Source organism: Carassius auratus, unplaced genomic scaffold (assembly GCF_003368295.1).
Source record: "Carassius auratus strain Wakin unplaced genomic scaffold, ASM336829v1 scaf_tig00216185, whole genome shotgun sequence".
In the NCBI taxonomy this organism is placed as follows: domain Eukaryota; kingdom Metazoa; phylum Chordata; class Actinopteri; order Cypriniformes; family Cyprinidae; genus Carassius; species Carassius auratus.
This window is the reverse complement of record NW_020528446.1, coordinates 55,114-68,456: the sequence shown is the minus strand read 5'-3', so window position 1 is coordinate 68,456 and position 13,343 is coordinate 55,114. Positions and strand designations below refer to the sequence as shown.

Genomic DNA, 13,343 nt, shown 5'->3' with positions numbered 1-13,343 from the left:
ACAATAGTTAAGTTAAGTGGTTTGTAGCTGTCAGATAGTTTCACCGTGTGAGTCTTTGAATGTTAAATTAAGTGTTTTTTAATGGTAAAAGTCTAATTTCACCATTGAAGATTTTATTTTTAAGTGTTATGACATTGTGACCTGTCCATTATTAACAACTACTTTTGTATTTATTTATTTAATAGGTAACAGTCGTAAATATTTACATTTAGATTTCTTTTGTGTATTCTGGTTAGAAAGTGCCCTCATCAAGGTACAAATACCCCTGAAAATGTACGATATTTGTATTTTCATATTTTGTGGCACTATATTTTTGGTCCTCTTGTGAGAGATCTGTGTCATTGAAACAATATTATCAACCTGCTTAGGTAAGCATCAACCTGCTTAAGACCAATTAAAAACTATTCAGTTCATTGCATAAGTTATCAGTTTTCATGCGCATTAAATTCATTTCTATTAGAAACTCAGATTTGCTCTCTCTGCACATCCGACATTTCTTCTGACATTCTTCCCCCCCCCCCCCCCGATATTTTCATATTTCTATATCCCAGTTTTCATATTTAACACATTTCTGCAATTTGTAAATGCAGTGTAAATGCATGTGCTATAAACAAAAATATATATATATATTGCATACCCTGGATCGTTAACTAGGCCTGTACTTTGATTTGTCTTTTATCTTTTATATTTTTCATGTACAAGTTATAAATAATGGATTTCTTAGACACCTTTAAACAGGTTATGAGTGTTAGAGTAGGTTGGACACTAGATGGTGCTTTGGAGTAATTTTCACTTTAAGCCACTGTCTCTACACAATACAAGGAAATAGTCTTTTAAGAAGCAGTCAATCAGCGGAAGTTGAAAGCAGCGTGTAAGTGTATTTATTTTCTTACTGTTACCCCGGAGGAAATAAAAATCTAAAATGAGATCTCAAATATTTATCCTAGACAGAAATGAGGTTACTTTAAAGTCTCCCACTTCTCAGACTTGTCTCTGGAGACACTCTCACATTTGTCTCTTTTAAAGTTTTAGAAAAAAACCTAATCATCATCATCACTCACTGCTCAGATGTTCTCCTTAGACGACGGATCTTCCACATTTGTCTCCTTTAAAGCTTTAGAAAAGATATACAAAAATTACAACAGGCCTACATAAATTGATTTAACTCCATTCTTGGCATGAAAATATAACTTTCTTTATCTATATATTTAACCTTTAACTTCACTATAAACCTGTTTAATTTGTTATATATATTATATTTCAAATGTTTCTGTATATATATTGCTGCCTGTACCCTAGATTCGACTATGACAAGGCTTGTGAATACTGGTATTCTACCACCCCCTATACAGTTTGAGAACAATTTTGAAGCATTAATGAATGCGGGTGAGGAATCCCCACATTTTTGATTAAACAGTGAAATGCTCTCAGTCAGCAAATGCAATGAGTCTGCTTCCTTCTATTCTGAGAAAATCAGTAATCCACATCCTCAGATTAGGCAGAGGTAAAAAAAATAAATAAATAAAAAACTTGACCACAACCTCAAAAAGCAGTAACTATGTCTGTTTTTAAAGCAATTGACTGCAAAATTTTGGAAGAAAAAGTACAGCACCTTAAATCATCAACCTGCGACCTTGACACGCTTCCCACATCCTTTTTCAAAAGTGTGCCTAACTGTTAAAAGCAGATCTCTTAGAAGTGGTGAACGCCTCACCTCTTTCTGGGTTTTTTATTCGAAACTCCCTGAAAACTGCAGTTGTTAAGCCCCTTGATAACACCATTTTGAGTATCTACAGACCATTATCAAATCTGCCTTTTATAGGCAAGATTATTGAAATGGTAGTGTTTAATCAGCTGAACAAATACTTAAACTCAAATGGATACCTGGACAATTTTCAATTTGGTTCTGACCGCATCAGAGCACAGAGACAGCGCTCATTAAGATAATAAATGGTATTCACTTAAATTCTGATTCTGGCAGAAGCATAAGTCTAAGTGGACGTCCATGACATGCAGAGTCCCACAAGGATCAATTAAAGGACCGCTATTGTTTAGCCTGTATATGCAACCACGCTGTATTTTATGTACAATCTTTTTCGATTTTTAACTTTTTAAAATTATTTTAAATCAATTTTAGATTATTTAGTTTTTAATTTACTGTTTTATTCCTTGACTTTTTCTATGATTATTTTGATTCCTTAAATGTAAAGCACTTTGAATTAATGTGTATGAAATGTGCTATATAAATAAACTTGCCTTGCCATATGTTTTGCAGGGAAAACCTGTAAACAGACATTCATAATAGATGCAAATTTACATTTCATGTAATTTTACAGTAAAATATAGTTAAATGTAAACTGAACCTTAAACTGACATTCCCAGAATTCCCTGTGTGACAATTTGCATTTGATGATATTTAAATAATTGTGTTTTCTTAAATTAGGGTTTTATGTTACAACATATGTTGTTTACTTAAAGTTTATTAGTTATTTTAGCTTCATGTGTGTTACCATGATGGTGTTTTGCAATTCTTTTGTGTTACTGACACTGCACTTTCTATATATTAGTATTTTAGCTTGTAGAAAGGCTACTTGTGATGAACTTTGATTTTTCATTATGCTTCCTCTTTCGTTATTATGGTGGTTTTCAGTTCATATTAAAGGTACAAAACAGATTTTATTATCAGTGTGGCCTTGATTTGCCAGTTTAAAATGTAATAATGTTATGTAAACGACCATTTTAAAATGTAAAATTTAATTTATAATTTTTTTATGTATTTCCTGGCATATTCTGGCAACAACAGCTGCCAGGACTTTTTTATGAAAGCATTCTTTTTTTCCAGTGAAGGCTTTGTGGACTTTAGATTATGTTTCTCATATTTATTACTGTGTATGATCTCTGGGTGAAAGGTTCTCCGGTGTAAACTTAGTGTTAAATCCAGCTATAAATATTCAGTAGTGATCATAACAGCTGTTATAAATGTGTCTTCATCTAAATAATCAGGCACACTTCCCATGCCTTAGTTTGGTATTTATCCACCAGATGATGTCAAAAATGGTGGCAATCCAACTATGTCTCTATCAGTGAGGAAGCAGTGCGTTATGATCTATCTTTAGCCTGGATTCTCTCTGCCTTTTTTTCCCTTTTCTCCAGCTTTTTTCCTCTGCTCTCCAGCATACGTTGTCTGTCTGTTTCCTCCCCTGGGCTGCAGCATCGACGCAGGTCGGCGTCACCGTGTGCTAAATTTACTGCTGTTGATGCTGATGGTGAAGGCAGTGCACCTGCTATTTCTGTCTCTGCCTCTCTCTGGGGTCTGCCAATTGTATTAATAGACAGGGAATTATTACATACTACGTGATTCCACGTCAGGGCCTCACTGACTGGCTGTGTCTGCTGTTGGAGAATCAAAGTGGTAGTTTTGAGATTTACCTTTATAAATGCAATTCTAAACATTTTGTTCAGCATTGCACAAGAGTTTAATTTTGTTCTGTCAGTATCTTTCTTTTCCTATTTTTTTTAATATAATTTTAATAGCCACTGACTGAATTTAACAGTAAATCAGCATAAAAGGGAAGAAAATCCTCATGTTCTTAATGGCACTTATTGTTGATTGTGCAACCGCGAATGTTGAAACAGGAAGGAAGTGACCCAAACGTAATGGCGTGATTGCGTCACAGTCTCTTACGCACATGAACAACATCATTTCCTCTGAAATTTCTTACGACAGCAATATACTCTAGATAAAATAATGCAAACTAATCGCAAGGGCTCTGATCATTGATTTAGATGAATCTTGACAGATTTATTACCTATTCAGATCCACGATTTGGTGTTTATCCGTTTATGTGATCACCCAAAAAGCCCACGGGATCATAAAACATTAATAGGAAATCTTAATGCCTCATCCACCTTTAAGGTGTGTTTTGAATCGTATAGTTCATTCTCAAGCCAAAACATAACCATGGAAAGATGTGAATATTACTAGTTTATATGAACTTTCTAGTTACTACAGAGTCAGTGCATTTTTGTTTTCATGTCTGTGTGTATATATATATATATATATATATATATATATATACACACACACACACACATACACTTTTTTTTTTTTTTTGGAAGAAGTCTCACAGAGACAGCATTTATTTGGTCAAAAAGAAAAATCTACAATAATACATTATAACTATCTGAAATAAAAATTTTGCTATTAAATATTTTGAAATTTAATTTGTTATAAGTTATAGATGTTAAAGGTTTAGTTTCACATCAATTAATACATCCTTGCTTAATAAAAATACATTAAAAAAATAACCATAATGTTTTTGTCACATGTTATGTCCCATCAATAAATCTTGCTAATAAAGCAACAAACAATGAGCTCACATGAACAAATAATATTTATTATTTCTAGTTTTGCAAACAATTCGCAAGTTCACATTTCAGTACAAAAATAAAAATCCCATAAATTAAACAGACTACGTTTTCACAGAAAACTTCATACTTGGACGTTAGACCATTTAATGCAATGGTTATGCAGCACACATTTGAGTAAATTAAATTTACACATTCAGAAATCAACCATAAAGGCAAAACATATCAGTTCTCTATTGCTCAGAACACACTAATACAACAATTCAAATCTAGCACCTGTAAATAATAATAATAATAATAATAAAAACGTATTAGTTTAACTTTTTCATTTTTTCATGTTTACTTTATCATTAATGCAAAATCAGTTAATCCATGCTTATCTTGCTACATTTGGCAGGCATGTATTTTTCAGATAAATACAGGAAGCAATAACGATTGCTTGATATAGTCAATTCCATAGCCCTGCAATACCATTTTATATCAAGTTGTGAGTCCGAAATGAAATTCCAAGTGTCTATAGTGAATTCTCAAAGAGTGAGGAGGGTTGGGGAATTCAAGGAGTCGGATGATTGGTCATTGCTGCTGCTGCCCCTCCGCTGCACAGGCCCACAGCCGTCGTTTTCTGGGTAGGTGAACATAAAGGAAGACGTATAGGTGGTGCAGGCCGGGGTGCAGGTGACAACGGGCGTGCAAAGGGGCTCCAGGTCATTGTTAGCAGCTGTGTAGAGCGGCTCCCAGTCTTGAGCATACAGAGAGCTAGAGAGGTCCACATCGGGGACTGAGCGAGCCGTTTCCAGCTCAGCTTTGGCCAAGAGCTCCAGAGACTCCTCCAGGGTGGGCTCCAGGTCTGAGATCTTCACCGTGGAGCCGAAGCTGTCAATGGAGGCCGTGCTGGAGAAGAGCGAGCTGCTGGAAGAAGTCATAACTGTTGTGCTTGGTGTGGAGACCACTGAGGTAGTGATGCTGTGGATCTCAGGGACCGAATCGGAGGGGATGGGGGAGACGGAGCTGGCGGACAACTCGCCGGGGATCTTGCAGATGGGCTTGTGTGCGGCGAGGATGAACTCTAACCTCTCTTTTTCTTTGAGCAGGTTGGTAATGTCATTTTGAAGGGCGGATTTCTCATCCTCAAGTTGGTCAGTTTCCTGTTTTAGGAAAAAACAAATACCATCAGATTGATAGACACTAAATATTAGCTTTCATATTATGCTATATGGCACGTATTCACAAAGATCTGCGAAATACTTACAGCTTGCAGCGTATCGGTGAGCTCTCGTCTTCGGTTGCGGCATTTTGCGGCAGCCATCTTATTTCGCTCACGACGGACTCTTTTCTTCTCTTCCTCCTCTGGAGAAATCTGTGCAAGCAATAACAGGAAAATTTACTTTCTGAACTATGTGAAGCAATATATCAATACAGTAGGTGCTCCGGCTGATCAGTCATTATAACAAACTAAATTGCACTGTTTACCTGTTCAACTCTGAGTCTCTTGTTGGAATTAGGGGATTTAGTTGCAGTGACCCTCATTTTGGGGTAAGGGTCTGGGTTGTAAGATCGAGTTGCGCCGTTGGAGGGCGCAACAGATGAAACCATGGACTGGACCATCCACTGCAGGTCCGGGCATGAAGAGATCGCGGTCACGGTTGGCACGAAAGAGGCACTTGAGACACTCAGGTCTGTGAACTCCTAAAATGCAAATAAGAAATAATTTAATACATGCCATATATTGTATATTATAAAAAATTTGTATTTCATGTGTGTGTATATATATCTATATATATATATATGTGTGTGTGTGTGTGTGTGTGTTATGAATAAAATTAGGCTAGTAATAATTGTTTTTACATTTTTTTATTCATAATTTGAACACTTTAAATGAAATATATATAAACTACAAAATAAGTCACCACTTATGCTGAATAATTATAAATTAATAAAGATAATTGTCTTAAATACCTGAGTCTGGTTGAGCGGGTAGTACGCGACGCTCTCGCCGCTCGGCGACGCCGTGCTGCACCGGGAAGACGCATCACAGTCGGCGTTAAGGCTGGTGAACATCATCCTGTCCAAAGTCGAAAAGCAAGAGCTATCCAGCGCTAATATATCCAGAAAGTCAAATAGGTTTCAAAAGCCGCTGTCTGCTAGTTCCGTGTTAGTCTGCTGTTCTTCTCTCTATCGGTTTCCAAAGTTTGACTGCTACTACAGCGCTCGCGGGGTTTTATATACCAGTCTGGAGTCTGACGTCAAAGGGAGGGCGGTTAGACGCGCTGCCAGTGTTTGCATAGAAACATAAGAAAACACGTCTTCGAGAACACTTTTTGCTGGATACGTAATCAATACGAAACTCATACAAACTTATAAGCTTAATTCATAACAAAATGTTTGCAAAAACGTTCCATAGCAGGGTATCCCACGACGTCATTTACCTTATATGGAAAACATCCTGAAGAGGCGGAGTGCTGATGGGAAACACTGTGTACAGTGTAAAGCATTATGTAAATATACTTCAAGAATAGCCTACTTTATTGTTTTCATAAACGACTTATAAACTACAGCAGTATTAAATTATACTAACAGTTCTTATGTCACCGCGTTATTAGTCTATGTTGTAGAAATGCAGTTAGTGTAATTGTATTGGAATTCATATCATTTTAATGCAAAACTATTTAATGCTTTTTAATTACAGTCAAGTTCAAAATATGTTTAAATGACACTTAATGTTCTTAGATTTCATACTTGTAATTATATTATACAGATAATTGATGGCCTCGGGCTGTGTTCGTGCCTCTGAATAATGAAAGAAGTGTCTGTAGCGCAATATACAACAACACGAAGCCTTTCAGTTTGAAAAGGATTCCTTTGAAATAAAATGCTGAATTCGTTTTTCAGCTGTGAGCATTGCTTAACTGGACCAAATATACATCAAATATAACAAATATACATAAAATCTAAATTAAAACGTCTGTGTATGCATATACATCACACACGCACACACACACAGACACACACACACACAGACACACACACACACACACACACACACACACACACACACATATATATATATATATATATATATATATATATATATATATATATATATATATTAGGCCTATATAGAAAGAGAGAGATGTATAAATATTAAGCAACGAGACTGCACAGTGTCTATTTGGTCATATTTTGCACATTCATTTCCCGCCATTAGCTAAGGGTAAACATGATCGAAGCAGGTGGTTTTGTTATTGATTAACAACCGAAAACAGCTCTATCAGGGTTCCCATGTGACATCACATTGCACTGCTCTAGTTCTGTGTTCGTGTTTTGTTTGATCTTCCGTGTTGTCTAAGCAACGCCACTCCCACTAACGTCACTGCAACACGAGCCTATGCAAATGTACTCAGAAGTTTCGCCTTTGAACGACGAAAATCTGTTAGCAATATTGACAGTAAATAAACATAATGCAATAATTGTTTTAACTTTAGGAAAGCTAAAAATAGCAACATTTACTAGAAATATCATTGTCATCCTTTTTTCTCTTTAATTGAACAGGAAAATGTGTCTGAGAAATACTGAACTTATAGTTTCTGACAGTATTTGTTCAATGCAACTGCTCACAGATCATTGCACAGATGCCTTTTCCATTTTAAAAATGTGATTCATAAAAACAAAACAAAAAAAACAACAACAGGATTTTAAACATTCTGTCAAGAAAAAAGGGGCCTACATTGTACAATCTCACGCTGAGTATTTAAAATGCTAGGATATAACTATGCTTTTTTATTTAGTTTATTTAGCCATAGCCTTCTGCTAAAGGCCATGATACCACAATTGGTTTTTAGAATTAGGATTTAATGCTAACATCTCCAAACATATCCCGTTTTTAATGATTAATGTTAATGATTGTTTTAATGACCAATTATTAATTGTACAAAATCATGGTAACCGACCACTGTGATAATTTCTGATCACCTTGTGAGAGACATAACGACATATATAATAATAGATGTGCTGAAAAAAGAAAGCATGCAAATGTCCTTGAGGAGTTCTTATACTGAAAAGATGACATCGTGTTTTTATGTATGAAGTTGGAGAACGGGCCAATGATAGCTTCCTCGTTAAGAAAGAACAATATATATATATATATATATATATATATATATATATATATATATATATATATATATATATATATATATATATATATATATATATAATTTGATTCAAATAATAATTTATAAATATTTTTATTTTATTTTAAATAATTTTATTTTGGTAATGGGTATTGGTTTTGAGGAATGACTCTGCATATGACCCTTTCCCTTCATGAGAATCACGGATCAGAAACCAGAGGCGGATCTGCCGGGAAACACTTGGACTGTGGACAGAAGGGAGGCCCCACTCACACGACCTCGTGTGAAAGCAGGATTACTTCATCTGAGCTATGAATAGAGATGTTCACACAGGTTATGGAGGAGAACAACGGCGTTTTCTACCAGTCCGAGTTATAATTCACGCATAGAAAGCCTTTGGGTTTTTATGCAGATCCTTAACATGATAGACAGAATAATGTCTGCCAGCTAACAGTTACGAAGTCGACACATATACTTAGATTATTTTGGCTACTTGGCGAAAATATGTCGTCATAAGAATGTCATTGAATTAAGTGTGATATGATAAAAATAGGCCGTGCCGCAGTAGCGCTGCAGTTAGAGGCTCCACGCCGGATGTGCCTTATATGGGCAAGACACGCTTCTCTCTGATTGGCTGCCCACATCAGCGACAGGGTTGTTGCTGGAGCCCTCTGAGTAGGAGATCCGTCAATGTAATTGAAAAGGGATACGAAAAATCACCGTTTTTAATAGAAAGGGCGCGATAGGAGTATCACAACAATTATTTAATTGTTTAATTCTCATCCTTTGGCATACATTATTGTTGAATAACACTTGATGATGTCAAATACAGTATGCACCTTTGTTGATTATTTCTCTCAGTTATAGGCTATGCCTCGTGAAGCAATCATGCACGTGCAGATGAACCATCTTTAAGATATCTCTATAATATGCATAAATCGCAACCTCCCACAGGAATCCAAAAGACAGACTGCAAACAAGGCACGTAAAATGACGTATCCTGTTCATTCACGTGAAAGCTGCAACGTTATAATTAAAGAAAATAACCTCGGTTTGCGCATTGGACGCTTTATTTGAATGCCTAAAATGTTGAAACAAAGCCAGAATTGTTTTGAATCGGGCATATCTGTGAAATACCGTATATATATTTGGCTCGTGCTTAACTGTCTCCCCTCCGGATCAGTGGTACAGTCTCACAAATTTCATTCATAAAAATCTGCCTCACTATAAAGAGAAGCAGCGTTGATGGCTGGTGCCTCCTAGCGTAGTAACCTCAATCTAGATTTTAAAAACCCCTGCAGAATAGCATTCGGTGACATTAGGCACATAGCACATATTAGTCTGGTTCCCAGCATCTCCTGGAGCGATCTAGCAGAAGTGATGCCTAAAAACGCGAGTGTTTCTAAGGTGTCTGCAAAACAGCTGCTGCACACATCAGCTTCTGAGATGAAGGATACGCAGGTACAATCAGTTGCATGTTTACCTGGAATGTAACCTAAATGGACTATTTAAAAGAGCTGTTATTAATGATTTATGCTTATGCAATGATTTCATATGTTTTTGAATACAACCAAATGAATGATGTAAGTTGTATTAACATGCAATTTTACTATGGACCATATATGATGAAAACATTTTCGTGCTTGTTCTCAGAAGACAGGTATTCTGAAGGATGCTGATGCTGCCTTTGTTCCAACGGTCACTGCTGTAGCTTCAGCTCCAGATCTCAAGTGGATGGTCCTGTCGACTGACATCTCCTCAGTGTCGCCCTGCAGGCGTGAGAAACCACAGAGCTCGTCTCACTCCACAGATGCCAAACCAGCTCAAAAGACCTTCACCGGCCGGAGGAAGGGGATGAAAGATCAGGTAAATACCTATTTCATATAAATGCTCAGTATATAAATTCAATGTTTGTTTAAATGCAGCTTGGTTTTCTGAAGAAATACACATTACTTTGACTGTAGAAAACATATATTTGCATCCATGGTATACTAGTATGTTACATTATTTAAGTAAAAATGTGCATGCATTTATTATTTTACAATATTATTTTTTTTTTACAAATTAATGGTGTCTTGGTGAGCATAAGAAGCCTATGTTAAAAAAAAACATAACATAAAAAACGCTATTATTTCAATATATATATATAAATGTGCATGTGATTATTTCAGCTTTCTCCAGAGGAAGAGGAGAGAAAGAGGATCAGAAGAGAAAGGAATAAACTCGCAGCTGCCAAGTGTCGAAATCGCAGACGAGAACTAACCAACAGCCTCCAAGCTGTAAGTTAGCGAACCACCTTAATATGCAGTCGTCTTCATCAAAAAAAGATAACTTTGTGTGTGGTATGATTATGATCTGCCTATGTCTAGGAAACTGATAGTCTTGAGGAGGACAAAGCAGCTCTGCAGTCTGAGATTGCCAGTCTGTTAAAAGAGAAAGAACGACTTGAACTCATCCTCTCTGCTCACAAGCCCACTTGTAAACTCATGGAGGAAACAACGGCAGAGAGTGAGGAACAAACCCGAGCTCAGGAGGAGGAGATTCAAGCTCCTAATGTCTGCCCAGAACAGGCACCCACCTCCCCTCAACAGGCCGATCCCACCAGCACTGCGATCTTTGGCGACTCCGACGTCCTTCTGTGTTCCAGTGCCGAACTGGGCACTGCTGAGGTGGAACCATACATCGATATGCGAGATATGTCCATGGAAGACATTAGCGACGTGATTGACAGCAGCGATGACATGGATCTGTTAGTGCCAGATATAGACCTTACTAGCTCTCTTGGTCTAAGCGAATGGGAAACTCTTTACATGTCAATGGGTGGCGGGTTGGAACCTCTCAGCTCGCCTGCATGCAGCCCCACCTGTAGCAACACCAACACCGTGCCCGTCTTCAGCTTCAACAGTGAAGATGTGGAAAAGCATGACGGTGGAAAAGAGGGCAAACCTAATGGAGCCAAAGAACTCTTGACAACTTTATGAAGCTTCTGGCACATTGTTCTTATAAAGGTTCAAAAATGGGGTTTTCACAGTGATGTCTAGGTACTTTATTGGCATTTATGGTTCAATGAAGAATTGTACAAACAGTCTTCATAGTGGAAAATTGTTCTTCACATCAAGATCTTTTTAAAACTGTTTAATAAAAAATAATTATTCTCTGGCATTGCTGTGGAACCCCACTTTTGGATCCTCTAAAAAGTGCTGAATAACCTTTCAGTGAACAGTTCTTTAAAAAGGATGTTCTTTGTTGGCATCTAAGGTTCCATGAAGAACCTTTAAAATCCATGGAACATTTCCATTGCACAAAAGGTTCTTTATAGAGGGAAAGGGTTCTTTAGAGTAATAAAACATTCTTCACACTAAAAAACAATGGTTCTTTTAACAGCTGTTTGTTGAAAAGTTCAACATGCTTCTATGGCATCTCTTTGAAAAAAACCTTTTGGAACGTTTATATTTTGGGTTCCCCAAAGAACATTTCAATGAACGGTTCTTAAAAACACTTTTTTTTTCTTAGTGTGAAAAGCATTATAATATTTACGGCAATAAAGAACTTTTTGTGGAATTTTGTGGAAAGGATGGATGTTAAACATTCTTTATGGAACTATCTAGAATGAAATAATCTGAGAAAGAAGGGTGTATTGTAAAATGAAAAGCCCTCATAATAATGCTTTCATAAATGAGTCTGACATGTTCAAAATCTACAAAAAAATATAGTGAATGCTGTGCAGTAGATGTAATGTGACCTTTACATCCAGTGAAGTCACTATAGTCACTATTTGTTTCTTCCAGATGTTGACATTGTTGAATATGTTGTTCATCCTGTGAAAGACATGCTTTCATGCACTTTTGTACCAGTATAGGTACACGTAACTGTATCAGTTGGTGTGGTAATGTATAAGTGCAGTCTGTTACACAGTGTCTTTAGTGTGTGACTAACTGTTTTTTTTTTTTTTTGGTATTGTCAAAAAAAAAAAAGTAATCTGACATTGGTGGCAAAAAAAATCTTTATGCATTTTTTGTTCTTCCTGCTTCCTTTTCAATGGTCTGGCATGAACAAGAATACATATTCAAATTAAGAAATGTGTGAATTTATTCATTTAATCAGAGTGGGGCAGAAATTTAAAGCCTCTCTTTCAAGCAAGTTTCTTTCATATGCATGCACGGAAATTAATGCATCGTTTCAAATAAAAATAAACAGTCGCCCACGTCTACTATAATTTCGTTGAGTTTCGCCATTTATTTATTTCTAAGGTATCCTATGTGTTTAATAAAATTCCCCAACAACGATTTCTCAATAACGAGGCTGCAACGTAAAGCGTCTGACGTCATTGCGTATTTGCACGCATGCACGCTCACATTTTTTTTCTCTCTCGGTTCTACTTCCGTGCCCATATATGGTAATGAAATCGAGCTGTTGTTCAGCCTCTATGGAAACAGCAGAGTAGTGTTTCACCAATGAAAGTTTTCCCGGAAGATCTGGCAGAGGGAGAAAGAGGAGCGGAGCGGAGCGAAGCTGTCGGTATGTTACGGGAACTGCTTTGTGTTTTTCAGGACTTCATTTGGGTATCCAGCGTAAGCATTTAAGCATTTTACGTACGTTCACATTCTTATAAAATGGCCACTGCTCTGTTGCAAAGTTTTAATATTATCGATGAAAACATTGTATGGCTTAAACCCTCTTGCACTCTTCATTTTAGCTTTTAAACTCATGTTTTTTTATTATTATTAAACTACTACTATCTCTATTTAATTTGTTTAAGTATGCTGTGAGTCCAAAAGTCGAAGGCCACATGAGAAAACCTTTCTATTTTTTTTAGTTTAATATAATTTACTGTATAAATTGAAT

General features: G+C 36.5%; 2 protein-coding genes across 3 annotated transcripts; one reads left to right on the top strand and one right to left on the bottom strand.

Annotated features, from left to right (window-relative positions):
• Window positions 1–4,717: 4,717 nt before the first annotated feature.
• Window positions 4,718–6,572, bottom strand: LOC113097315 (proto-oncogene c-Fos). The gene is made up of 4 exons (XM_026262553.1): window positions 6,325–6,572; window positions 5,839–6,054; window positions 5,618–5,725; window positions 4,718–5,513 (listed from the first exon to the last, which is right to left on the bottom strand). The coding sequence occupies exons 1-4, from the start codon at window positions 6,427–6,429 to the stop codon at window positions 4,896–4,898; spliced, it is 1,047 nt and encodes a 348-aa protein (XP_026118338.1). The 5' UTR covers window positions 6,430–6,572; the 3' UTR covers window positions 4,718–4,895.
• A 2,078-nt stretch (window positions 6,573–8,650) lies between these two features.
• Window positions 8,651–12,652, top strand: LOC113097335 (proto-oncogene c-Fos-like). Of its 2 annotated transcripts, none has more exons than XM_026262585.1 (4): window positions 8,651–9,959; window positions 10,155–10,364; window positions 10,670–10,777; window positions 10,868–12,652. In XM_026262585.1, the coding sequence occupies exons 1-4, from the start codon at window positions 9,879–9,881 to the stop codon at window positions 11,477–11,479; spliced, it is 1,011 nt and encodes a 336-aa protein (XP_026118370.1). In that variant the 5' UTR covers window positions 8,651–9,878; the 3' UTR covers window positions 11,480–12,652. The 2 variants fall into 2 exon arrangements, with proteins under 2 accessions (XP_026118370.1, XP_026118369.1); XM_026262584.1 differs by having other exon boundaries at window positions 10,152–10,364.
• The last annotated feature ends 691 nt before the right edge of the window (window positions 12,653–13,343 follow it).